Source organism: Bos javanicus, chromosome 7, assembly GCF_032452875.1.
Source record: "Bos javanicus breed banteng chromosome 7, ARS-OSU_banteng_1.0, whole genome shotgun sequence".
In the NCBI taxonomy this organism is placed as follows: domain Eukaryota; kingdom Metazoa; phylum Chordata; class Mammalia; order Artiodactyla; family Bovidae; genus Bos; species Bos javanicus.
In genome coordinates this window covers 83,790,553-83,817,945 of record NC_083874.1, presented here as the reverse complement: position 1 = coordinate 83,817,945, position 27,393 = coordinate 83,790,553, and the positions used below count along the sequence as shown (strand labels likewise).

At 37.4% G+C, this 27,393-nt stretch overlaps 1 protein-coding gene across 2 annotated transcripts in view; it reads left to right on the top strand.

Annotated features, from left to right (window-relative positions):
• Positions 1-27,393, top strand: part of EDIL3 (EGF like repeats and discoidin domains 3) — a 484,817-nt gene that overhangs the window by 113,379 nt on the left and 344,045 nt on the right. For both annotated transcript variants that reach the window (XM_061424341.1, XM_061424340.1), the window contains exon 2: positions 18,064-18,192. In XM_061424341.1, coding sequence (XP_061280325.1) covers positions 18,064-18,192 — 129 coding nt within the window. The remainder of the gene's footprint in view (positions 1-18,063; positions 18,193-27,393) is intronic.

The following is a 27,393-nucleotide window of genomic DNA, read 5'->3' as shown; positions in this document are numbered from 1 at the left end:
TATCTTCTGCTTCTGTTAGGTCCATACCATTTCTGTCCTTTATCGAGCCCATCTTTGCATGAAATATTCCCTTGGTATTTCTAATTTTCTTGAAGAGATCTCTAGTCTTTTCCATTCTGTTGTTTTCCTCTATTTCTTTGCATTGATCGCTGAGGAAGGCTTTCTTATCTCTTCTTGCTATTCTTTGGAACTCTGCTTTCAGATGTTTATATCTTTCCTTTTCTCCTTTACTTTTCACTTATCTTCTTTTCACAGCTATTTGTAGGGCCTCCCCAGCCAGCCATTTTGCTTTTTTGCATTTCTTTTCCATGGGGATGGTCTTGATCCCTGTCTCCTGTACAATGTCATGAACCTCCGTCCATAGTTCATCAGGCACTCTATCTATCAGATCTAGTCCCTTAAATAGATTTCTCACTTCCACTGTATAATCATAAGGGATTTGATTTAGGTCATACCTGAATGGTCTAGTGGTTTTCCCTACTTTCTTCAATTTAAGTCTGAATTTGGTAATAAGGAGTTCATGATCTGAGCCACAGTCAGCTCCCCATCTTGTTTTTGCTGACTGTATGGAGCATCTCCATCTTTGGCTGCAAAGAATAATAAATGCTGGACAGGGTGTGGAGAAAAGGGAGCCCTCTTACACTGTTGGTGGGAATGCAAACTAGTACAGCCACTATGGAGAACAGTGTGGAGATTCCTTAAAAAACTGGAAATAGAACTGCCTTATGATCCAGCAATCCCACTGCTGGGCATACACACTGAGGAAACCAGAAGGGAAAGAGACACGTGTACCCCAATGTTCATCGCAGCACTGTTTATAATAGCCAGGACATGGAAGCAACCTAGATGCCCATCAGCAGATGAATGGATAAAGAAAGCTGTGGTACATATACACAATGGAGTATTACTCAGCCATTAAAAAGAATACATTTGAATCAGTTCTAATGAGGTGGATGAAACTGGAGCCTATTATACAGAGTGAAGTAAGCCAGAAGGAAAAACATAAATATAGTATACTAATGCATATATATGGAATTTAGAAAGATGGTAACAATAACCCAGTGTACGAGACAGCAAAAGAGACACTGATGTATAGAACAGTCTTATGGACTCTGTGGGAGAGGGAAAGGGTGGGAAGATTTGGGAGAATGACATTGAAACATGTAAAATATCATGTAAGAAACGAGTTGCCAGTCCAGGTTCGATGCACGATACTGGATGCTTGGGGCTAGTGCACTGGGACGACCCAGAAGGATGGTATGGGGAGGGAGGAGGGAGGAGGGTTCAGGATGGGGAACACATGTATACCTGTGGTGGATTCATTTTGATATTTGGCAAAACTAATACAATTATGTAAAGTTTAAAAATAAAATAAAATAAAAAAAAAGAAATAACATTCAAAGTAATTTGTGAAGTCAGTTGGTGTGGGAAATGCTAAGTGTTTACATTTCTAATCTGTATATAACAATAGAGTTCTCTTGTTTCCATCAACAAAATTAGTGCCTGTTAATCAGATATGTACAGAACAAATAAATGAAATCATTATGAAAAAAAGAAAAAAGAATATCATCATTCTGATTTCGGTGTTGACCATCTGGTGATGGCCATGTGTAGAGTCTTCTCTTGTGTTGTTGGAAGAAGGTGTTTGCTATGACCAGTGCATTCTCTTGGCAAAACTCTATTAGCCTTTGCCCTGCTTCATTCCATATTCCAAGGCTAAATTTGCCTGTTACTCCTGGTGTTTCTTGACTTCCTACTTTTGCGTTCCAGTCCCCTATAATGAAAAGGACATCTTTTTTGGGTATTAGTTCTAAAAGGTCTTGTAGGTCTTCATAGAACTGTTCATGTTCTTCAGCATTACTGGTTGGGGCATAGACTTGGATTACTGTGATATTGAATGCTTTTCCTTGGAAACGAACAGAGATCATTCTGTCGTTTTTGAGATTGCATCCAAGTACTGCATTTCGGACTCTTTTGTTGACCATGATAGCTACTCCATTTCTTCTAAGGGATTCCTGCCCTCAGTAGTAGATATAATGGTCATCTGAATTAAATGCACCCATTCCAGTCCATTTTAGTTTGCTGATTCTTAGAATGTCGACGATCACTCTTGCTATCTCCTATTTGACCATTTCCAGTTTGCCTTGATTCATGGACCTAACATTCCAGGTTCCTATGCAATATTGCTCTTTACAGCATCGGACCTTGCTTCTATCACCAGTCACATCCGCAATTGGTATTGTTTTTGCTTTGGCTGCATCACTTCATTCTTTCTGGAGTTACTTCTCTACTGATCTCCAGTAGCATATTGGTTACCTACCAACCTGGGGAGTTCCTCTTTCAGTATCCTATCATTTTGCCTTTTCATACTGTTCATGCACTTCTCAAGGCGAGAATACTGAAGTGGTTTGCCATTCCCTTCTTCAGTGGACTACATTCTGTCAGACCTCTTCAACATGCCCACCCGTCTTGGGCGGCCCCAAAGGGCATGGCTTAGTTTCGTTGAATTAGACAAGGCTGTGGTCCCAGTGTGATTAGATTGACTAGTTTTCTGTGAGTATGGTTTCAGTGCGTCTGCCCTCTGATGCCCTCTTGCAACTGATTTGTAAATTTCACAGAGGATACAAAAGAATGAGGTAACAGTGGGCTTTCCTGGTGGCTCAGATGGTAAAGAATCTGCCTGCAATGCTGGAGACCTGGGTTTGATCCCTGGGTTGGGAAGATCCCCTGGAGAAGGGAATGGCAACCTACTCCAGTGTTCTTCCTTGGAGAATTCCATGGACAGAGGAACCTGGCAGGCTGCAGTCTAAGGGGTTGCAAAAAGTTGAATACGACTGAGCGAACTTCACTACAGTGGCTACTGCTAGGGTTCAAGAATGAAATGCAGAGAAGGGGTCCAGTTTCCCTGTTTTGCATGTGTCTCTTGATTTTTTTTCCCCTAGAATATATACTGTTTTTAGAATTAGGAAAAATGTTGAATTTTAGCATAATGCTAAAAAGTGGCAATTAATAGTTCAGGTTCTTGATTTAATTCTGTTGCCAGAATTCACATGCTCTGAATATAGGCAATTGTTTTGATTTTTTTTTTCTGAAAATGAAGGTGTTTGGATCACAGTAAGTGATCAATAAAATGAAGATGTTGTTATTAACTTAAAGTCTAAGGAAAAAAACCTTTTGTGTTCATGTTTGTATGCAATACAGACTGCAACAACAGAAGGACAGTGCTATCAGCGTGTGAAATGTTACCTGGATTTTACCTCTTTCTAGCCAAATTGCTGGTGAGATATGCTACCTCAGTTTTCTAAAGGCTTTATTTCTATTGCAAGTGTTTTATTATTTTCAAATAATTGTCATCATTGTGTTTCTTGTGCTAATAGAACTTATATATAAGTTCATTCAAATATGAATATGATACTCTTTCCCCATATATATGCATATATTTGTATGTGTGTGTATATATCCTACTGTGAACCAGGTATTATTCTAGTACTTGCTATCATTGACTCAAACAATGATTCATATGTTATTCATCCACTTAATTTTCCAAGAGGCTGTAATTATCCAAAGATGAGAAGGTAGACAATACATAATAATACTAAATAACTGACCTGTAGTCAGAGAATGAAAAGAACTTTTAAAAAATAAAGAATTTGAAGCAGAAAGGTGAAGGAAAACAGGGGCAAAGGAAATCATTCCAACATTCCTAGTTTCTTATTCCTGAAGCCATGCTGACTACATGTGAATTTTATTTTGCCCTTGTTATTCTATGCCTTTACATTTTGGAACATCAGTAAATTTCAGTTTTTCATAAATAAAATGAGGCTTATTAACAATATCAGCAAAGTTTATCATAGGCATATTATGAAGATTAAATGATATAATACCCATAAAGCATTTAGTATAGTGTTTGGTACATAATCACGAAAATATTAATATTACTATACAATAATGAAATGTTCTAACATTGGCTGAATTATGTAATGATAGAATCAAAGGATATATGAAAATTTAACCAAGCAAATAAATATATCAAATTGTTTATCAGGAAGCTATCTACAGACAGTGGCCTATCAAAGTAATTTATGTTTCTTCTAAGATTGTTTTATCTTTGGATAAATGACATAAATTCTGAAATGTTAGAGATTACCTGAAATTAGAGTATCCGGCAGCTATTCTATAAAGTGTTGCTTTCATGTGAAAATATTACTGTAAAAGATAAATATGAAATCATTCATTTTTTATAAAATTTAATCAAGATCTAAATCAGACTTGTAAAATATGACTTACATTCTGTAAATTAGATAGGTGTCTCGATTGCTTATTTTTAGCTGAAAAAAGACTAGTTTTAATTTTTGTGATTTCTTTCCTCCACGCACCAAACGGAGGAACATATATAGTCAGGTTCAGTGGCACAGTTTATAAACATGTTATTTAATGAAACAATTGACTACTTTAAACGTTCTAGCAATAAATAGTCAGGGCTGCCCTTAAAACAGTGAAATATATTGCTTCAACTTTTGTATGCTGGAGTTTGAAACTGTTATTTTACTGCTGTCTTAAATTATGACTTTTAAAAAGAAGATTCTAAATAAAACACAAAATTAGACTTTGCAAATTTTTTCTCTAGTTTTAGCATTACATACCCTTTTTACCTGAAAAACATAATTAAATGAGTAATGTGATGATTGATAAAATGTCCTGGTGTTTCTTGAGTCACTATGCTTAATAAGTCATCAATATAGCCAATTGTTTTTCTACTCATTTTCCTTGGAGATTATGTTTCTATTGTGGCTGTGCAGCTTTACATTTAGAAACGAAATAATTCACAGTCTAAGGTCTAAAAAAGAAGGCAATGTGAATCTTCCACCATTGCATATGGCACTGGATTTCATCTTCTTTGTAGCAGCTGATTGTTTTTGTAAAGTCACTGTGAGTTGCGTTCTTGACAAGGATTGATGGACTAAGTGTTATCATCATGATGTACTGCATTATTTATATACAGCAGCCAAATTCTATCTTTTAGTTTGTCCTTTGCTGTCAACTGAAGAACTATGATAGTCTCTGAAAGAACAACTCACTGGGTATAGGATTTTTTCATAATTAGAAAAATATATGATTTTAGAGCATAACACATAATAAGCTATCTTATTTATGCATTAAAAAATCCAAAGCAGTCAGGTGTCACTCTTTTGTTGACCTCCATCACACCTGTCTGGTAACACAACAAACCTGGGTCAGGGTCTTCTTCCTGCCTGAGCACTAGCTATTGTCCTCTAACCAGATAACAAGGTTGGGTACGTGTTGCTGGTGTCAGTTCTTGACTCCAAGCCCAGCTGGGCCCTACTCCTTTCCCTCGGGCTTTTTCCTATGCTTTCCAGGCAGCAACCTTCTATTTACTGCAAGTACATATTACTTACGTTCTACTCTTCTCAAGCCTATGATCCCATCATATTTTCAGCAGCCCTGCTACACAGAGAAGACACCAGAAAACTCCCTCAATTTGCTTAAGCATCTGTAAACATATAGACATCCAGGTTGTATTATATCAGATCCCTCCTCGTGCCAAAGGTGATTCCTTCCATATATATCTGAAGCCCATCCTTCACAGTGTTCCCTCATAGCTCAGTTGGTAAAGAATCCACCTGTAATGCAGGAGACCCCAGTTCAATTTCTGGTTCAGGAAGATCCCCTGGAGAAGGGAAAGGCTACCCACTCCAGTATTCTGATCTGGAGAATTCCATGGATTGTATAGTCCATGGGGTCACAAAGAGTGAGACACAACTGAGTGATTTTCAAACCTTCTGAGCATTTCCTTCTCTACTGTCCCTTTAACTTCTGTTCTGATAGCTGCCTCCCATCAACGCCAAAACATTTATCAGGTTTCTGCCATTTTAAATACATTTCCAACTCTCTCCCACACAATTTTCATTTTGATAGCATTTTATTTGAATAAAATGATCAGACGCCAGTCTTTGCCATGGGGAGAATTTGGTGAATAAGTTGAAATGATTCCACATTAAGAGAGTTTACAAGGTGTGCCGTGCTTAGTCACTCAGTCATGTCCAATTCTTTGTGACCCTATGGGCTGTCTATGGGGATTCTCCAGGCAAGAATACTGGAGTGGGTTGCCATTTCCTTCTCCATTACAAGGTAGAAACATGTATCTACTTCTAGATCATGTTTCCAGAAACACCTCTGAGAATTGGTGTTTGTATTTCCATGATTTAAAAGATAGACTTTATGCTAATTGCTCGATCTCTAAACTGAATCTTTCTCCACAGGTTCAAATAGATAAAATTATCTTCTCACTGAATATCTCCAAGTGAATGGCTATAGACATTTTTGTCCAAGCATTTCCAAAACAGAAATCTTCACTCCCCTTCATCACCATCACCACACTTGCTCCTTAGACCATGTTTTCTATCAAAATGAAAGGCAGAGTTTTTTGTTAAATTTTAATTTATGAGTTTCATCCTTAGTTCTTCTCTTTCTTTTCAGCCATCCCGTTGGCTCTATGAATTTCCTCTCTCCATATGTCTTTTGGGATCCACTTCTCTCCATTAGTACTCCAAGGCAAGTCAGCAGTCCCTCGTGCCATACTAAAATTTGCCACTTCCTCACTGGTCTGTCTTGGACTTTACTTCCTGTAATCCATTCTCCACATTGCTTCCAGGGTGAACTATCATGTCACCCTTCGGATTAGACCCCTAAATGGCTGTCCTTTATGCTCAGGAATGCCCAGACTCCTTAAGAAAGTGAAGTCGTCCAGTCGTGTCCGACTCTTTGCAACCCCGTGGACTGTAGCCGACCATGTTCCTCCATCCATGGGATTTTCCAGGCAAGAATACTGGAGTGGGTTGCCATTTCCTTCTCCAGATCTTCCCGACTCAGGGACTGAACCTGGATTTCCTGCATTGTAGGCAGATGCTTTACCATCTGAGCAACCAGGGAAATCTCAGACTCCTTAGGAGTGTCTTAAAGACACTGCACACCCTGGGCAATGCCTGTTCTTCAGTCTTGCCTCTGCATTTCTGTTCTCTCTTCTGTCTAGCTAAAATGAGTTTCATCCTGTTTCTTAAGCAGGGCTCTGGCTCTGCTCCCTACATTTGCACATGTGTTCCCCTCTGCAGGGGATCTCTGGGCCATCCCTTTGCCTGGCTGCTTTCCATTAATCCTCTTGTTTTGAATTGAAGATCACTTGCCCTGGGAGAGCTTCCTAACTCACAGGGCAGAGTTTGATGCAGCTCTTTCATGATCCTTTGGCACCAGGAGTTTCCCTTCTCATAGACCTAACATGCTCTGATAACCACCTGTCAACTTATCTATGTCTTTTGTTAGACTCTATAAAGAGCAGGTGATTGTCTATCAGGGGTCCCATAATATGTGCAGCAGTTATCTCTCAATGTCATGTAAATGGGCTTCAGTTAATATTAACTTGATGAATATTCTTCACAGGTAGAAATAATATAGTCAAAAAATACTTGGGAATTCTATGATATGGTTGAATTAGCTGGTGATTTATAAAGTTCCAGCTAATTATTCTATGGAAATTCAATATATGTTAGTAGTAAGTAGTATCTGTTCTGCTCTCCCTAACATGCTGTGTGCCTTTATTTTCAATTTGCTGATTCTGACTTCCTGCAGGTATTTTTTTTCATAACTCATTCTGAACTACCAAGAAAGCTAGTCTAATAAATTCTCTTCTCTTTTGCCTTCCTCTCAGTTGAAAACAGGAAATACAAACTTTCTTCCTTCCTCCTTTCTTTCCTTCCTCACATTCTTTTATTTGTGTTCCTTCTTTAATAAGTTGAAAAGTTTGGATGAGCTTTAAGAAATGCAGAAGTCTATTTTCCAACCCCAGTGATTCTGACTTAATTGGACTGGGCATCAGGAATTTTAAAAACTCCCCTGTGATTCTAATATTCAGCAAAGTTTGAGAACCACTGGGTTAGATCATCTCTAATGTCCCTTTCAATTCTAAAAACTCTAGATTTTGTTATTTTAAGGGACTCTCTAGAGTGTTTTAAAATACAAAATATGCCAAAAGCCTTTTTCAAAATGTAGAGCCCAAAATATTTTTATATTTTCATGCAATTAGCCTTGATTGAAGCTGTGTGGTAAAGGATGTAAAATTCAAATAGTCAACACTCAAAATTATTGCTGATTTCCGTCTAACTATCTTCAGTACTATATTTCTCTCACATTTAAAAAGTTATCTAAGAAGAAAAAACTATCTTTAAAAATAGTGGGATAAACCACTGGCTAACAGCTAAGAAGGACTTCCCCTGCCTGCAATGCAGGAGATGTGGGTTCAGTCCTTGGGTTGGGAAGATCCCCTGGAGAAAGAAATGACAATCCACTCTGATATTCTTGCCTGGGAAATCCCATGGACAGAGGAGCCTAGGGGCCTATGCCACAAGTCCAGGGGGGTGCAGTGTCAGACAGGACTTAGAGACTAAACACCAAAAACAACTAAGAAACATCCTGCTTTAAATTAGCTTTAGTGTAGCCCTGAGTGAGTCTACAAAGTTTCCTTGTTCTTTCATTAGATTTGTGTCTTCCGTAGCTGCACGTGGTCATTTGGGAGTCCTGTGGACATCAAGGTGTTAATTTTTCTTTTATTACAAGTGCGTTACATGATTTTTCCAGTGAAATGACAGATCCTCTCAACACGAATATTCTTATTTTTTTTTAATCTTATTTCTTTCTCTTCCAAATTGCAGGATGGTCTGAAACATCAACTAAAATTTGTTTTTAAAGCACAAGTGAAGCTAGCAATCACATCAAACCTTTTGAACTGTGTTTTGTTTTGTTTTTTAAACTGTCCACATTCTTTAAGCTTTAGCTTGCAAAGAAAGACTTTAAAATAAAAGTCTGTGCATCAAATTCATTAGAGTATGAAACAAATGAAATTGCAGTATTCAGCATAAATGGTCTCTCAAGAGACACCAAAGTAAATTCAGTCCTACTGTTGATTCAGAAGTGACATTTATTTTGTTCTGTACAATTTCACTGGCAGTAAGTCATAAGGGTGCTAACATTTGTGAGTTTTACCAGGTTGACTATGCAAATTCTCCTGAACTTTATCTCATTTTAACTAGAGTTATTGCTCACTTGTGTATGAGAAGTGGCTCATTTTGCCAAGTACTCTGTTTACAGGTTGGTTCAAATTCTAACTTGTGCAGTTGAAGACAAAGCTTTTGTTTTCTTTCAGTTTTAAATGAAGTGATAGTATAGCTGCCAAGTTCAGTGGAGAGCAATCAACGGAAGATGAGGTTGTCCTGGTTGTAGAACATGAATTTAAATGTTCTCTTGTATCTCACTGTGGTTCTGATTTGCATTTCTCTGGTGATTAGGGATGTTGAGCACCTTTTCAAGTGCCTGTTGGCCTTCTGCATGTCTTTTTTTGGTAAAATGTCTACTCAGGTCCCTGTCTGTTTTTTAATCAGGTTGTTTGTTTTTTGTTTTTGATATTAAGTTGTATGAGTTCTTTATGTATTTAGGGTATCAACTCCTTATCAGATATATCATTTGTAAATACCTTCTCCCATTCAGTAGGTTGGCCTTTTCATTTTGTTGATGGTTTCCTTTGCTGTGCAGAAGCTTTTTACACGGATGTAGTCCCATTTGTTTATTTGTGTTTTTGTCGCCCTTGCCTAAGGAGACATAACCCCCAAAATTGTGCTAAGAATGGTGTCAAAGGGCCTAGAGCCTATTTTATTCTTGGAGTTTTATAGTTCCAGGTCTTGCATTTAAATCTTTAATCCATTTTAAATTTATTTTTTATGTATAGTGTAAGGAAGTAGTCATTTCATTATTTTCTATGTAGCTGTCCAGTTTTCCCAACACTGTTTATTGAAGAGACTGTTTTTCCCCCAGTGAATACCCTTGCCTCCTTTGTCATAGATTAATTGATCATGTAAACTTGGACCTAGAGGGTATTAAGCTAAGTGAAATAAGTCAGACAGAGACATACAAATATAATATGATTTCACTAAAATGTAGATCTAAAGACTGGAACAAATGAACAAGGGGAATTCCTTGGTGGTCTAGTGATTAGGACTCTGAGCTGTCACTACTAAGGTCGGGGTTCGATCCCTGCTCAGGGAACTAAAATCCCACAATTCCCATAGTACAGCCAAAGAAACAAAAACAAGTGAATAAATAGAACAGAAACAGAAACTGGTGGTTGCCAGAGGGGAGAGGGTTGGAAGATGGGTGAAAAGTGTGAAGGGGATTAAGAGGTACAAACTTCTAGCTATAAAATAAAAGAGTCACAGGGAAGTAATATTACAGTACTGGGAATATAGTCAGTAACATTATAATAACTCTGTGTGGGGACATGTGGTAACTAGACTTGTGGTGATCATTTTGTAGTGTATGAAAATACTAAATCACCATGTTTGTTGTTCACTTGAAACTATATAATATTATTTGTCAATTATAATTCCATTAAAAAAGATCCAAAGTAAAACAAAATATAGTCTCCATTTACTTAACCACATATAAATATGTACTGTGACAGTTTTTACATTTAGTTTGCAGAGATGTTGAAGAAATTAATATTAATATCTTGTGTTAGTATAGCTATATGCTTTAGAGATATGTTACTACTTTTTTATTTTTAATATTGCATCTGTATACAAATTTTCTTTCAGAAATGAGAGGGCAGGGATGAAGGTACAGATATATTGTAGGTGGCTTCTTGGATTGCTAAAGGAGCCAAGGAAATGGAGATGCATGCATTCATCCAAATAAATTATTCATATATTTACAACATTATGTTAACACAGTACTGTGTACCTATATTAATATCTAAAAAATTGAAATACAATAATATATTTTCAGTAGATGTTTGATAATATAGTAAGAGTAGGCTTAGAAGAAATGTCCTTGATTATCCTAAGGACAGAGAATCAAATGTGGGGCGTTAGTTATAACTTGGTTCCTGCTAAAACTCTGTTGCTGACAAAAACCACTTAGTGACACTTTATCACTGTATTCTGGACACTCTGGCCTCCTTCGTATTGCTTGAATTCATCACTCTCTTGCCTATCACTCAGGCCACACACTTGCTATCCCCTCTGCTTAGAAGACTCTTAGGTTTTAACATGACTGGCTAATGTTCAGCTTCAGCTCAAGAGGCACCCGTAACTAGTTACATTCACTGCCTTTCTCATCAGGTTGTCCTCCTCTTACCTTTCCCCCACCCCAGCATGGTTTTTGTTACAGTGGACAATACCTTGCTTATTTGTCAGTTTCTTATGTGCATCCCCTCCACTATACTATGAATTTCAGGAGTGCAGGATTCATATGTGTCTTCATCTAGGCAACATTCCCAGTGTCTAATGTTTGGTTCCTGGAGTATCAATACATGATAACTGAGTTGGGGTTCTCTGATTTGTAAACTGGAGATAAGCAGTAATATGTAAAGAAAACTCAGTGCATAAACCATCAGATAGTTACATATCAATGAGGCAAATTGGCTGTTCTGTCCACCTAATTCCCAGGTTAGTGCTAACATAGAATTTTCTCCTTTTCCCTACATCACAAGTTGCATGGCTGTATACTGAGCCCACAGAAAAACACAACCACAGTCATAATGGTACAAATTATAGTGCTTTTTTTTTCTTCTTTTCTGCACTGTCTTCTGCAGTGCTGGATTTTATAGATTCATACACACTTTGTGATTTTGGCTAAAAGATCAGGCAATTGATAATAAAGTGAAATAAGACATCCCTAAATCATTTTGAACAGGAGGTGACTGGCAACAGGTGGTGGGTCAGTGAGAAGAATGAGGAGGACACAGAGCACAGTCAGGATGGTCCCAGTCCAAACAGAACTCTGGAGAGTGGGGGGAGAGAGCAGGCAAATGGGAAGTTAAATTTAGCCTGCAATGATTTCTTGCCCCTGGGGAAAATAATTGCTGCATTCGATTGCCAAAAGGAAAATCGGCATCAGCTTAATTTGCCTGAGTCTGCCATAAACTGCAGATGGAATCGTAAAACATAGTTAGATTCAAATTAAACACATCTGTCCTAATCTAAAGCAGGTGAGGCCAGCCAGCCACGAAACATCAAGGTGTAACACTGCACACAGATTACAATCTGCAGAGGTATATTTTAGGAACCTGACAGTGAAATAAAGAACCATGAAGGCGTGTATTGTCCTGTTTTCCGTTCCTGAGCCTGTCTTCTTGTACCAGTTGCCATCTTAGTTTTAAAAGACTCTACCAGCGCATCCACTGGGAGGCAAAGAGACAACAAAGCACTAACTTGAAATCCAGAAGTCAGTTGCATTTTAATCAGGATTCTTAAGCTGATGCTTTTTCAGATTAATTGAAATGACAGAGAATCAGAAGTCCCTGAAGTACATTTGAATTAGACTTGAAATTTTAGCCAGAAAGGGTTGGTTTCTACTTAAGGTATCAGCCTTAAAATTAAAAGACACTTACTCCTTGGAGGGAAAGCTATGACCAACCTAGACAGCAGAGACATTAAAAAGCAGAGACATTACTTTGCCAACAAAAGTCCGTCTAGTCAAGGCTATGGTTTATCCAGTAGTCATATATGGATGTGAGAGTTGGACTATAAAGAAAGCTGAGTGCTGAAGAATTGATGCTTTTGAAAAGCGGTGTTGGAGAAGACTCTTGAGAGTCCCTCGGACTGCAAGGAGATCCAACCAGTCCATCCTAAAGGAAATCAGTCCTGAATATTCATTGGAAGGACTGATGTTGAAGCTGAAGCTCCAGTACTTTGGCCATCTGATGCAAAGAGCTGACTCATTTGAAAAGACCCTGATGCTGGGAAAGATTGAAGGCGGGAGGAGAAGGGTACTACAGAGGATGAGATGGTTGGATGGCATCACCAACTCAATGGACATGAGTTTGAGCTCCTGGAGTGATGGACAGGGAGGCCTGGCATGCTGCAGTCCATGGGATCACAGAGTCATACATGACTGAGCAACTGAACTCAACTGAAGGTATCAGCCTACTGAGATAGCGGGTGTAGATAAAAGAAAGAAAGCTAAGATACCTTGGTTTTGACCAAAGTAACTATGTAACTTATCCAAACCAGGACAGCTTTGAGGGTGAAAGAGGACTTTGGTACACATGAAGGTGCATGGCTTCCAATATCCTTTCAAGAAAGAACAAGCTGTTTGGCTGCAAAGAATGAATGCACTTAGCTTCCACCGACTTTCTTTGGTAGCACTTTCTTCATGATCCCATTAGAGCCTTAGAGCCCTGCTCTGCCTGGGCCTCCTCCTGCCAAAAACTGAGCAAGTGTCTGGTCATTTCTGCCTTTGGGGGATTCCTCTAAAGTATAATCTTTGCTCTGGAGCTCCCAGGTAGATTAGCTAAGACTTTGTCAATTCTGCATTATAGACTGAGACTCCTAGGCTCAGTCTTCCTTCAGTGACCTCCCTGCTCCCCACCACCACCCATTTCTTTTCACAGGTGTCAGATCTGCATCACAAAGCTTTCCCAGCCCTTTTCTGCTTCTTCCTCATTTTTTCTTGGGTGTTACTTCTTAATAAACTTGCTATACTCTTTGTCTTCATGGAGAACCCAGCTGACACAAGGGTGCTATTAATAATTAGGTGTGGGGAAACAAGTACATAGCATATCCTCTAATCACCCTAGGAGAAGGCAATGGCACCCCACTCCAGCACTCTTACCTGGAAAATCCCATGGATGGAGGAGCCTGGTAGGCTTCAGTCCATGGGGTTGTGAAGAATCAGACATGACTGAGGGACTTCGCTTTCACTTTTCACTTTCATGCATTGAAGAAGGAAATGGCAACCCACTCCTGTGTTCTTGCCTGGAGAATCCCAGGGACAGAGGAGCCTGGTAGGCTGCCGTCTATGGGGTTGCACAGAGTCAGACACGACTGAAGTGGTTTAGCAGCAGCAGCTATCACCCTAATTGTGTTTGGATTCTGTTGTGCCCATCTAAACTTTCTTTTTTTTTTTTTTTTGCTGACATTATCCATCTATCACAGCTACATGTGAGGGCCTTTAATTAATCTCAGGCAGTCCTTAACATATTAGACCCTAAGTGAATAGACTGGATATACATACTGTTGTGGAAGAGGCCTATCACTATTTTTTTCCTCTTTCTCTCTCGAAGAATCTTCCCTCTTTATTCTCATTTATTTGTTAGTGTGCCCAAGGACTTCTCTTCCCCTCTCCTTTCCCCTTTGCTCTGCTCCCCTCCCCTCCCTTTAATGACTCTCACTGGATTCTAGTATTCACATCCATGCTTAACAATCCATGTTTTATCAAACGCTGTCCGATTTCATATCTGATCATTCAATACCTTTATAGGACATTTTCATTTTGGATACTCTGCAGACTTCTTAAACACAATAATTCCTTTAACAATGAATCCATTATATTTCCTTATGAAAGATGGCCTTACAGTCGTACAGGCAAGAGCTCTGGAAATCAGTCCAGATTTTTTGCTCTCCCTCAACCCACACATCAGTTTGGTCACAATGTCCTCTTAGTTCTACTGGCACAATTTGGTCAAATCTATTACCTCTTTTCTATGTTTCAGAAAGACACTGAGTAGATATCAATAATGGTGATAAAATATGGGTTTTTACAATATTAACATCTTAGAAATAAGTAATAAGCAGAAAGAACAAGAAGTACAAAAGAGAAAACAGGTCAGCTGAAGAGCAGCTGGCATCTACGAGCTATGAGAGGTAAACAGACCATCCTGTCTCACTGTGACCACAGAAGCATCATATGACTGGCAGACACGCCAGTAGAAAATCAACTAGATTAAGTATTATCACTTAGAAAGGGCAGCACAAGTACTAAGAAAGGTTTCTTAGGACAACAAAGCTTTGTGTGATGGTGGGTCAACCAAAGGGACCCGACGTCGTGGTCTCATGCGACTCTGGGTGAGCTCACATAAAGGAAACTGGCTGTAGGAGTGAGAGGGATGAGAATGAGGGATCTGGGTTTTGGGTAAATGTATAAATATAGCCTGTATTCTCGTGAGCCTGTAGGACACTGTTCATGCCTTGCCTTTCTCCTGTGGAGATCACGCTTGTCAGTGTAAATACATCAATATAAACATCCACAATGTTCCTTGATCTGTTGACATTGCTGCAACAACAGATCCTCGTCTGGGGAATGTAGAACTTCTCTTTCGTAGTATTCACAGTGCACAGAAATATGACTGATGTCTTATCAAAAAAAAAGCTTCGGTGTTAATACTCATCTTTATGCAATGTACAGAGTGAGCAGATGGCAGTGTTGTTAGTCCGACTGTACAAAGCTGTGCTTCTTTGCTCACACTGAAGAAAGACAAGCAGGATCACACTTTTAAACTAGTAATTTACTTTCTAGACAATCTCCCCTTGTTTCTAATGGGGGAGGTAGTAATTTGGGGGGACTATCATTTCCTATCTTATTAGCTAGCATTTATTAACTGGATTGGGTTTAAATGACGCTTACATTGCTTTCCTTGTCCCTGGCTACCTCTAAAGAGAGTTAAGGAAGTCGTCATTTTTTATGGGACTACCTCAGAAGATTCATGCTTAGTCCCCCATCTGATTCAACACAATGTTGCCTAAGTCAGCATTCCATAACACCAATGTGATCATATACTTGCTCATATGTAAAGTCCTTTTATGATTTTTCAGTGCCGACAGAAAACCTTCAGAATTTGGGGTACAGCATACAAGGCATCTATCTAGATGACCATGCTAACGTTTCTTTCTACTCATTTCTTTCTATTCATCATACTCTTCTGTGCTTTAATTATAGTAGCCTATTTGAAGTTCCTGGGATGTGTAGTGATCTTTTTCCTTCATATATGTTATTTTCTTTTCCTGGGATGTTAAGCATGTACCTTCTTTTCTTCTGCATCACTGAACAGCACCGGATCCATTTAGAAGTCTCCTGTGTTCCTATGATTTGGATCATGTATACTAATCATAGTTCTTATTACCATGTGCTTTAATTGTTTCCATCTTTTTCATCTCCTGTAGTGGGATCTGTACTTGTTGATCATAAGGACTCTTTATATATGTCTCTTATGTTACCACTTGGTGCCTATCATTAAATAGGTACTCAAAGAATAGATAGTTGGATGGACAAATGGAGGAATAGTTGAATGGCTCACTAGCTAGATACATAAAGAGATAAATAAATAATCTATTGAAATATCTTTACCATTCATCACTTTCAAATGCACTTGATAGATAATGCTGCCAGAATAGTCTTCTTAAAATATATCTGACCATGTTAAAGCTTTAAAATACATATTAAAAACATTTGTTGTCTCCTCAACTGATAATTGGTGATGTCACTTTTTAATCTCCCCTGACCTGACATATTTATACTTTTTCAGTCATTACCAAGCAAATACTCCAGGGTTCAGCCATGCTAAATTCTATGGTAATCCCAAAGCATATTCTTTCATTTATTAACTTATTTCAGGACTCTTTTTCTAATATCTTATCCAGTGCTAATGTAGTATTTTAGTCTATCATGTTAGTATAGCTAATGACCTGCTTTATAAATTTCACAAATATCTTAACCTCCATTTTCCTTTTTTGTAAAGTTTTAGAGCAGTTAGTCTGGAGAAAAGATGAAATCATTCATGAGAAAACTTCTGCAGGGGAATAAAGTTCTTCGAAATACCAAGTACTAAGGAAGTTGGGGCCCCGCTGCTTTTTTTTTTTTTTTTAATTTTTAAAAGCTTCATTCCCCTTTATTCCAGGAGATGGCACCTTTACCTATAAAGCTCCTTTAGAAGTTGTATGGGCTTTTCTGAATCTGATTCACATGCTCTTTGCAAAGCCACACCCGTGATTCTCTGAAGCCTGTTTATCACTCCATACCTAATCAGCACTACTGTGGATCTGTCAGGCTGCTCAGGGATAATATCCTTAAGATTTCTAGAATCTCTTTCTATTTAGCTGAGAGATTCTTTCAGGCTGCACCTGAGTTACATGAAATGTTTTCACAAAGGTCTTGTAGCTACAGCCTTCATTTGATATTTATGCTGAAGCCATGTCTTTCTGACAAAGCTCTGGATTTGATCTTCCACTGGTTTGAGAAGCTGGGGTTGAGAAATTGTTTTGTTTTCTATCATAAGTCCTGGTGCCTCCCTATTCCTTTACTTTCAAACTCATCAGTTCTTTATTTAGCATGTCTCTTTCTTATCATACCTTATAAAATACAGTTATTAAATCAAGTGACACTTTTACATTCTGCCTACAAATGCCATTACTCATATACAGAAGTTTATTAGGTACATTTTCTTTCACCAGAGTTTCCTCAGGTGATAGTCTTACCAACTGCATCTCTATATAGCACAGAGAACCCATTTTTCTAGCCTCCTGTGGCCATTCTTTCAGTGCTTTTCCAGATTCCATCCGCTACCTGTGTTAAAGCCGTGCCACGTGTTTTTGGTTTTGGTTACTGCACAGGTTATTTCTCTTTCCTTGCATATTTCCTCTCAGTTCTCTTGAGCAGGCTAGGCTGAATTTACTCTCAGGGCTATGGCAGAGTTCCAAAAAAGAAGCAGAATGATTAAAATGTTTTATCAAATATCAACTGACTTTAAGTCTCTTAACACCCTACTGGCTAAAGCAAGTCACATGGATAAGCCCAGACTCTAGACATCAAGAAATAAGCACCCCCTTTACTGAGAGAACTTGCAAAGTTATCAAGCAAAATGTGCGGATATAGATAGGTTATTTATAGGAGTAATTAGCAGACCAGTCAACTGCAGACATTTTGGTTAATCTTTAACAAGCTAGAAAATATTTCATTTACACATAATGAAAGAATTCCAAAGTACATTACTTGCTTTTAGTATGCAATCTAGTATGCAATGTTTGAATTGAAAATTTTAATTTTAACCTTGTGACAGACCATTTCTTTTAGAAGCACATGGTTTCAAATGGGTCTTGCCTACCTTATCTGTAAGTCTATATAAAGTATTGTGATGTTACCAAAGGAAGATGAGTGGGAGTTATGAAATAATACAGTTTAGTGTCTAAGGCAAAAACAGTCAATATCTGTTTTTTTATTTCTCAGGTGATATTTGTGATCCCAATCCTTGTGAAAATGGAGGTATCTGCTTGCCAGGATTGTCTGATGGTTCCTTTTCCTGCAAGTGTCCAGATGGCTTCACAGGTCCCAACTGTTCTAGTGTTGTGGAGGTTGGTAAGTGCAAGATTTAAGCATTTCAATAGCTATCATTGTTGTTTTCATGAATGACTGACACATTTGGAGATCGGTGCGTTATGGGTGCTCTGTATAAGATTGCTGTGTGTTGCTAATTAGTGTAATCTTCTGTTGGTCTCTCAATTTTAACATTTTTATTTAATAAATTATATTATTATTTGTAGTGCTCACAAATAATTTAAAAATATGACTTAGTGATTAACATTATAATTTAAAAGTACTACAAGTACTACTTGAATATAATAAATTTCTTATCTTTCTAATATTAATATACATTTAAATTTTATTTTCACTGGAAAGTAATTCCCAAGTCAATTTCGTCAAGTTAAATAGTCACTGTAAGTAAAATAGAACTTATTTTAGTGCCTGAAAATATTCATCAACATTTTACAGCTGTTTTAATCGTTATTTTTCTAAGACTATAAATATATGATGAAAGAAAAATTATTCCAGCTGGATTGTTCTTCAGAGTTTCAAAAACATGCTTGGTAAATATCAGTCAGTGATCACATTTCAAAATGTTTTCATGTGTGAAGTACTTCACTGGCGTATATCATTATGGATTCAGGATAGCTTCCATAATTTCAAAATTACTCCCCACTGAGAAGGTAATGGTACTTTAAATAATTTAGCACTATGTAAATTTATATAGATATTTTTTCTTCTGATTAAAAGTAATATCATGGTTACATTTGGAAAAAAATTGTCTTTTTCATGTCAATACTAAGAATAAAAAAGTAGACTGTATCTGTTCAATATAGGAAAACTAAATTATGTACTGGATTAAAGCTCAGTCAACCAGCATAAACTTTGAAACTCAGAAGTTTTCATAGCATTTTAAAAATAGTTTTGAAGAAGAGAAGTAATTGTGTCTATAGTAAGGGATCAGTGTGTTTACTTATCATTGTATCTAACGCACCTATAGTTAATGTGCAATGGGAACCCAATAACTGTTGGTTGAATGAATGAAAGAAAGAATAATTAAATAAAACCACTAACTAGCCATTTTTGGCTACTACCTATTGCATTTTAGTGTGCTTTACTTTTTAAAGTACAAGTGTATCTCACTTGTATTTTTTATGTTACATTGATAAGAATGTAGTATATTTGAAAAAGTTAATTATGTTATTGCTAACAGATACTATGCTCATTTGATTCATTTCAAAGACAATTCTCTTTTAAAGCTTTTATTAACTTGCTACTAGTTTAGGGGATTTGATGCAGTGTTATAGGAATACAAATTTTAACTACTTTGACAAGTCTCCAAGTATGTAGAGTGAATTTCAGGGTTTAATATGAGGAATCTTTCCTCACAAAAGTCTATATCTCTGAGAATAGAGTCATAAGTATTCCTAAAAAATATATGAATAAACTTAAAATTTAGTGTTATATTTTGAGTCCACTGACCCCAAATCAGCAGTGCCTTAGATTTGTAGTATATAATGTTTTGGTTGCTGCTTTATAAAAGTCAAATCTGGAATCGAAGAGGCAAATGTGTTTTAATAATTAAGAAGCCAGTTGTTCAGTTACTAAACCGTGTCTGACTCTGCAGTCCCATTGACAGCAGCATGCCAAACTTCCCTGCCTTTCAGTATCTACGCAAGTTTGCTCAAACTCATGTCCATTGAGTCAATGATGTCATCCAACCATCTCATCCTCTGTCACCCCCTTCTCCTTTTGCCCTCAACCTTTCCCAGCATCAGGATCTTTTCCAGTGGGTTGGCTCTTTGCATCAAGTGGCCGAAGTATTGAAGCTTCAGTTTCAGCATCAGTACTTCCAGTGAATATCCCAGGTTGATTTCCTCTAGTATTAATTGGTTTGCTCTCCTTGCTGTGCAAGGAATTCTCAAGAGTCTTCTCCAGCACCACAATTTGAAGGTATCAGTTCTTCAGTTCTCAGCCTTCTTTATGGTCCAACTCTCACATTTGTGCATGACACTGGACAACCAGAGCTTTGACTATATGGATATGTATCTTTATAGAATTTTGAAATAAATACTTGAATACTTTGGGCCATATTTTTAAACAACATTTGTCATTTTATCAGAATGATACTATAGGCTGCTGCTGCTGCTAAGTCGCTTCAGTCATGTCTGACTCTGTGTGACCCCATAGATGGCAGCCCACCAGGCTCCCCTGTCCCTGGGATTCTCCAGGCAAGAACACTGGAGTGGGTTGCCATTTCCTTCTCCAGTGCGTGAAAGTGAAAAGTGAAAGTGAAGTCATTCAGTCGTGTCTGACTCCTAGCGACCCCATGGACTGCAGCCTACCAGGCTCCTCCGTCCATAGGATTTTCCAGGCAAGAGTACTGGAGTGGGGTGCCATTGCCTTCTCCAATACTATAGGCTACAGTAGTTTAAAAACTAAACATACTGCCATATTCCTCATAGTTCAATGAGACTTTTAAAAATCAAATGCTTATATAATTAAAGTTTACTTAGATTCATTATTCTCTGTTACTAAAGTGCCTAATATTTCTTTTGTATGTCTATGTACTCAGCCTTTCAGTTGTGTCCAGCTCTTTGCAACCCTGGGGATTGTAGCCTGCCAAGCTCCTTTGTCCGTTGAGTTTTCCCAGCAACAAGCCTGAAGTGGGTTGTCATTCCTATTCCAGGTGATCTTTCCAACCCAGGGATCAAACTCGTGTCTCTTGCAGCTCCTGCATGGCAGGCGGATTCTGTACCACTGTGCTATTCGGGAAGCCCCCACATTTCTTCCACCTCTTTCTTAACTCTTGCATATAATCAGGGAATACTAAATATGTATGGAATAAAAATAGTTAATAGGAATATCTTTAATATCCAGCCTACCTTATTTTTTTCATGACTTTAAAACCAATTATTGGGTTTTCTTCGTGGCTCAGTGGTAAAGAATCCTCCTGCCAATACAGGAGACACGGGTTTGGTCCCTGGGTTGTGAAGGTCCCTCAGAGAAGGAAATGGCAACTCACTCCAGTATTCTTGCCTGGAAAATCCAAAGGGCAGTGGAAGCTGGTGGGCTACAGCCCATGAAGTTGCAAAGAGCTGACACGACTGAACAACTAAACAGCAGCAATTGCTACAAAATATATGAACATTAGATCATTAAAGACCACCTTGCCTTTTTAATTTAAAAAGTCTACTACTTCTCTGGAACATTTTTGGCCCATTACTGTTGTTTCCCTGCTGTTGGGTAGTGCTGATGCAGAAGAATAGAGTGTACTAGGATTTTGTCCAAAAAAAAAAATCCCTCAAAAGCTCTAGGTATTTTAATGTGCTGTCTTAAAAGACAAATGATTTGAACTGTCAGCACCGCTGTAGTTTTGCTTTTACATTAATCCTCCCAAAGATAGAGATGTCTAAGCTTTCTGTTAACCTTTTGAACCATATACATTTTGTGATTATATGAAGTTCTGCTAAGTCACTTCAGTCATGTGCGACTCTGTATGACCCCATAGACGGCAGCCTACCAGGCTCCCGCGTCCCTGGGATTCTCCAGGCAAGAACACTGGAGTGGGTTGCCATTTCCTTCTCCAATGCATGAAAGTGAAAAGTGAAAGTGAAGTCACTCAGTCATGTCCGACTCTTAGCGACCCCATGGACTGCAGCCTACCAGGCTCCTCCATCCATGGGATTTTCCAGGCAAGAGTACTGGAGTGAGGTGCCATTGCCTTCTCCGATATGAAGTTCTAAATTGCCTTACATTTGCAATGAATAGAAAACAATCTGGTCTATATTAGCTTAAAACACATGTGCTTTGATCTAAGTTTAAACATTATTATTACTCTTTATTCTACAATCAAAATATACTTTATTGCAGTATATGGGGGGGAATTTCAAACATATGCTACTCTCAGAGATAAAAATTGCATTTTGTTAAAAATTGCATTTTGATTTTACCTCAAACCTAATTTCTTGATGCTACTTATTTCAAAGAGAGCCTCATCCATTTTTGTACTTTCTCTCGTGCCTCTAAAAGCATGTAGTGTCAGATAAGCACAAAACACTTCACCCTGTTTGCAGTCAATCTTCACATCACTTACATTTCTATACTACCTGTGGCAGTTTGGAGAAATTAACTTATTAGATTTGTGAACTTCACTTACTAGACAGTATTGCTTTTCTTTGGACTTAATTCTTGATCTAGCTGTATACTCCAATATCATTATTTTATCTCTGTCACTTCCCATCTCTGTGTCTGCTCCTTTCCCCACACACATATCCCTTATACAGACACACACACACACACAATGTTCTCAGCCTCTTAAGAGTTATGAAAACTCACTTCTGATCTCCGCAAAAGGCAATAGGAAAGCATCTCTATGAGCAAAGGAAAGGGGAAGAAAGTCTAGTTAGGGTCCTCTGACTTGCAGACTTCAGCCAGGTTTCCCAGTGTTCGCACAGATGCTCACTGGATGCTGCCACCCTCTCCAGGGGACTTGTAGACAGAGCACCATGTGGTTAAACCCCAAATTACTTCCCAACTACCTACTCACATTCCTGGATGGCACTGTGGAGTTTTGAGCCAAACGCTGACACATTTACTTCATAGAAAATTATCTATTGCTAGTGAATACTCTGGCATTCATATATGGAAATCTTGGGACTTATTAAAGCACCTGAATTCTGTGGTATAGTTCTCCACTCTCTGCTTTCAGAATAATTTGGTGAATTAGTAACAAATATAAATTTTACTTGATTACATAGTATATCAATGTAATTAAGGGGGACAATGTGATTGACTTCAACAAAATAAAATTTTAGCTTTCACTTATTCTTAAACAAATATTTACTAAGCACTGACGAAGTAGAAAAGTTACCTAATGGCAGAGATGCATTGGTGAACAAAATTTACAGGAATTGCTGCTTAGCTTGGAAATCAGATAAATAAAAAAGTAAATAAATATGATGGACTTTGTGATGGGAGAACTAGATGGAGCCATAAGAATATAAAGCAGGTGTCCTCTTTTAAGCTGGTGTCAGAGAACACATGCCTACCTGAAAAAAAATCGTATTTTGACATATTTCCAAATAATAATTTTAATCTACCAGGCCGAAAGCTATGAGTCTGGCAGTGGTGATAGTGGCAGATTCTGCAGTGTTGAGTGATGTTCTAAGGAATTTGAACTTCGTTTTAAGAGTAATGGAGAGGATTTGTGCTTTTAGGAGATCACTGCTATTGCAATATGGAAAAAAAAATCATAGCAGAGTAAGTTAGGAGACAATTTGTAAGCTGCAGCAGAAACCAGGTCAGACTTGATGATCTTAGCCTGGGTCAGGAACAGGATGAAAAGGAGAGAGTCAGTAAGTATTAAAGTATTTGAGGTATTCAATTAAAGTATTAAAGTATTTAAAGGATGCAATATATAATTATTCATGACTTATGGGGTTATTGAATAAAAGGGGTTTGCATAAAGGGAGGAATAAAGAAGAAACAGCTCAAATTTCTGATGCCTGGGGAACTTGGTGCCATTTACTGAGACAGTGAATGTTGAGGATACAAAGGATTGGAAGGCAGAAAACAAATATTTCATTTACTGAATTGGAGGAACCTGCTAGATATTAGTAAAGACAGCAGGAACAGGTATGGAAGTCATAATTATTCAGATAGTTATTTAAGCTCATGGTGTGTATGAGTCTGTCCAGAAGCAGAACAACTTGTGAAATGAGAGGACCAAGAATTAAGCAATAGGAAGAGAAAGTAAAATCTGTAAAGAAGCCCGAGAAAGAGTGGTTAGGGAGACAGAAGATAAACCAGGAAAGGGTTGTGCTGCCAAAGTTAAGAGCAGACAGGAATGAGTGATCAGCAATGCCCAAATATTGTGGAGAAGTTGACCAAGGCAAACATTTACATTGATTACATATGACTTATGGATGGTCTTGCCAAGATCAATTTTGCTGGAATCAATTGTGGCACACAGAAGATTTAGAGGAAATTTTTTTTTTTTATAAAGTAGCCAGGAATACAAGGCAACTTCCTCTACCTGATAAATAATATTTATTAAAACAAAAAAACCTACAAGTTACCATCATACTTAATGTTGAGGAATTCAAAGCTTTCCTACTAAGATCAGAAACAAGGCAAGGATGACCTGTATCATCACTCTGTTCTAATCTTGTACTAAAAGTGCAATCTAATGCAGTAGGACAAGTAAAGGAAGGACAAAGATTGGGAAGAAAGAAGATGTATAGAAAACAGATAAACATATGAAAATATATTCCACATCATGTGTTGTCAAGGAAATGCAAATTAAAACAATGAGATGCCACTCCACACCTCTCAGAATAACCAAAATCTAAAACATTGACAATACTGAACGCTGGAATACTACGTGCTAGAAAGCACATAGAGCAGTAGAAACTTTCATTCATTATTGATGAGAATGCAAAATGTTACAGACACTTTGGAAAATACTTTGGCAGTTTTTTTTACAAAACAAAATATACTCTTACCGTATGATCCAGCTATCATGTTCCTTGGTATTTGCCAAAAGAAGTTGAAAACAAGTCCACACGAACCCTGCACACAGATACTTATAGCAACCTTATCCATATTTGCCAAAACTTGGAAGCAACCAAGATGTCCTTCAGTAGGTGAATAGATAAACTGGGGTAAATATTTTAAAAAGCATTTCTTTTAATGCTTTTAAAAAGCATTAATGGAAAAGCTTTGAGGTTTTCATCATTAAGTATGCTGGTATTGTAAGTTTTTTATAGATAGTCTTTATCAAGTTGAGGAAGTTCCCCTGTATTCCCAGATATGTTTTAAAATACGGAAATATTATTCAGGTCTTTAAAAAATGAGCTATGAAGTCATGAAAAGACATGGAGGATCCTTAAATGCATATGAGTAAGTGAAAGGAACCAGACTGAAAGGCTACATACTGTATGAATCCAATTATGTGACCTTCTGGGAAAGCCAAAACTGGAGACAGTTAGATCAGTGGATGCTGGGGAAGGGTGATAGGGATGAATAGACAGAGTAAGGAAGATTTTAGGTTATGAAAATAATCTGTATGATATTGTAGTATATGATAGATACATGTTATTATACATTTGTCCTAACTCATGTAATATACAACACCAAGTGTGAATTCTAATGTAACCTATAGACTTTGGATGATTATGATGGGTTTAGTTCAGTTCAGTCACTCAGTCGTGTCCAACTCTTTGGGACCCTGTGAACTGCTATGATGGGTAAATGTAAGTTAATCAGTTGCAGCAAATGTACCACTTCAGTGGGGAGTGGTGATAATGGGGGTTGTTATGCATGTGTGGGGTCGGAGACTATATGGGAAATCTCTGTACCTTCCTCTGTTTTTCTGTGAACCTAAAACTACTCTAAAAAGTAGTCCTTAATTTTAGAAAATGACTATATTAAACATCCATCAATTTATTCAATTTTTTGTCCATCCATCAAATATTTATTGAGCGTATACTCTGTGCCAGATTCTCTTCCAGGCAGTGAGAATATAACTGTTAAAAAAAGATGTCACAAATCTTCTAGTCTAGAGGGGATCTAGACAGTAAATTACTACACTTACCATGGTAAGCTCTATTAAAAAATAAAGACAAGTGTGAGCTGGAATAAGAGTAGATATATGTTTTGGTCAGACCATTAGGAAAGATTGAGAGGTTGATGTTTAAACCGAGAGAGGAGCTGATGTCCTCATTTTATGGATGGGAGAGTGAGGACAGTAACTAAAGAGAAATTTAGGTAAGGGGGGTTTTCTTTTAAGATGAACTGTGATGTCTTTATGATTCAGGAATATGATATACAACCCAAGCTTGTATTTTACTAAGAATAAACTATATTGAATGACCTGTGTAGATATGTCAATAATATTTAGCATACATTTAACCTATTAAAACTATCAGTCTGAAAACAAAGGATGTAAACATTGGAATTTGATAGTAATGTAAAATCTATCATTACTTTTAGAATTCAAAGTACCTGTGTTCCTGAGAGTTCAGGGTAACAAAGTTACTGTGTTCTGTTCGGTTCAGGGTAACAAAGTTAGCATATCATTTCATTTCTTGTTCTTCCTCTTTATTCTCTCAGTCATTTTACTGGCTTCTGATCAGATTTTCTCATTTAGGAAAAAAAGCAATAAACATGAAGATGCTTTATCCCATTATGTCTTCTGTCCTCTTCTGTAGTACTCCATCAAAACTCATTTCCTTTTGGTAGTCGGTATTCATTTTCTAACATGAGTTCAGGTTCTTTTAAATTTGCGGCCTTCACTGATAATCTGTCCTTCTACTTGCATTTCATTATGAGAAATTAGTACATTTGCCTCCAAAACACAAAGTATTTCATAAAAATTTAAAAGAAAAAACTACCAATTTCCACGGCACATCTTGCTCCATGCGTAGCCACATTCATATTTATCTTTTAGAAGGTGATCAGTGTCAGAATTTCAAATAGTGTAGCCAAGACTGACTGACTCTGTCTAAAAGACTTCTTGTTAGTGATCATGAAATATCAGAATATTAACAAGCTTTAAGTAGATCTCTTGGGGAGAGTGAGGCTATTTTTAGATTTGTGAACTTTGGTTACCAAATGAGATAGAGATTTGGTAAATTTAAGTTAAATTATTCATGTATTACATGAAATTCTGAGTAGTTATCAGTTTTTCTCCTTAAGATTACTTCTTGGATTAAGGAAGGATAATTCATGATTAAATCCATATTTCTTGAAATTATCATAATGAGAGCTCTTCTGCGTACACTAAAATCTTTTCTCAAAAGCTGCTAGCCATGCGTGATAGCTTAGAAATTTCTCAGTCAGTGAGAGTCAAAGGGATTTATTTTCAGAGTTATGTTTAGTTAATTTTTTGATAATAAAAATGATTAAGTATGTATTCATACAAACAGAATTTTGCAGTTAAGATGACAGAATTAATAATTTAAGGGAAATGTTTTGCTACTTATTTTGCATATATTACAGAAAATAATTTTGTTATATATACATGTAAATTTCTATAACAGCATATAAACCAGCTTATTAATTTTAAAATTGTTCGTGTTTACTGTTAATTATAATGATTAGAGTTTGTTAACTTGCAATTCCAAACCCAATTTTATACTAACTTCAGAAAACATATATATCAATATAACTCCAAAGAACTTCAGAAAATATCAAACACAGAAATCCTCTCTTGGCCAGCCAAAAGATGAGTGTCAATGTGTTGGTAAGGCT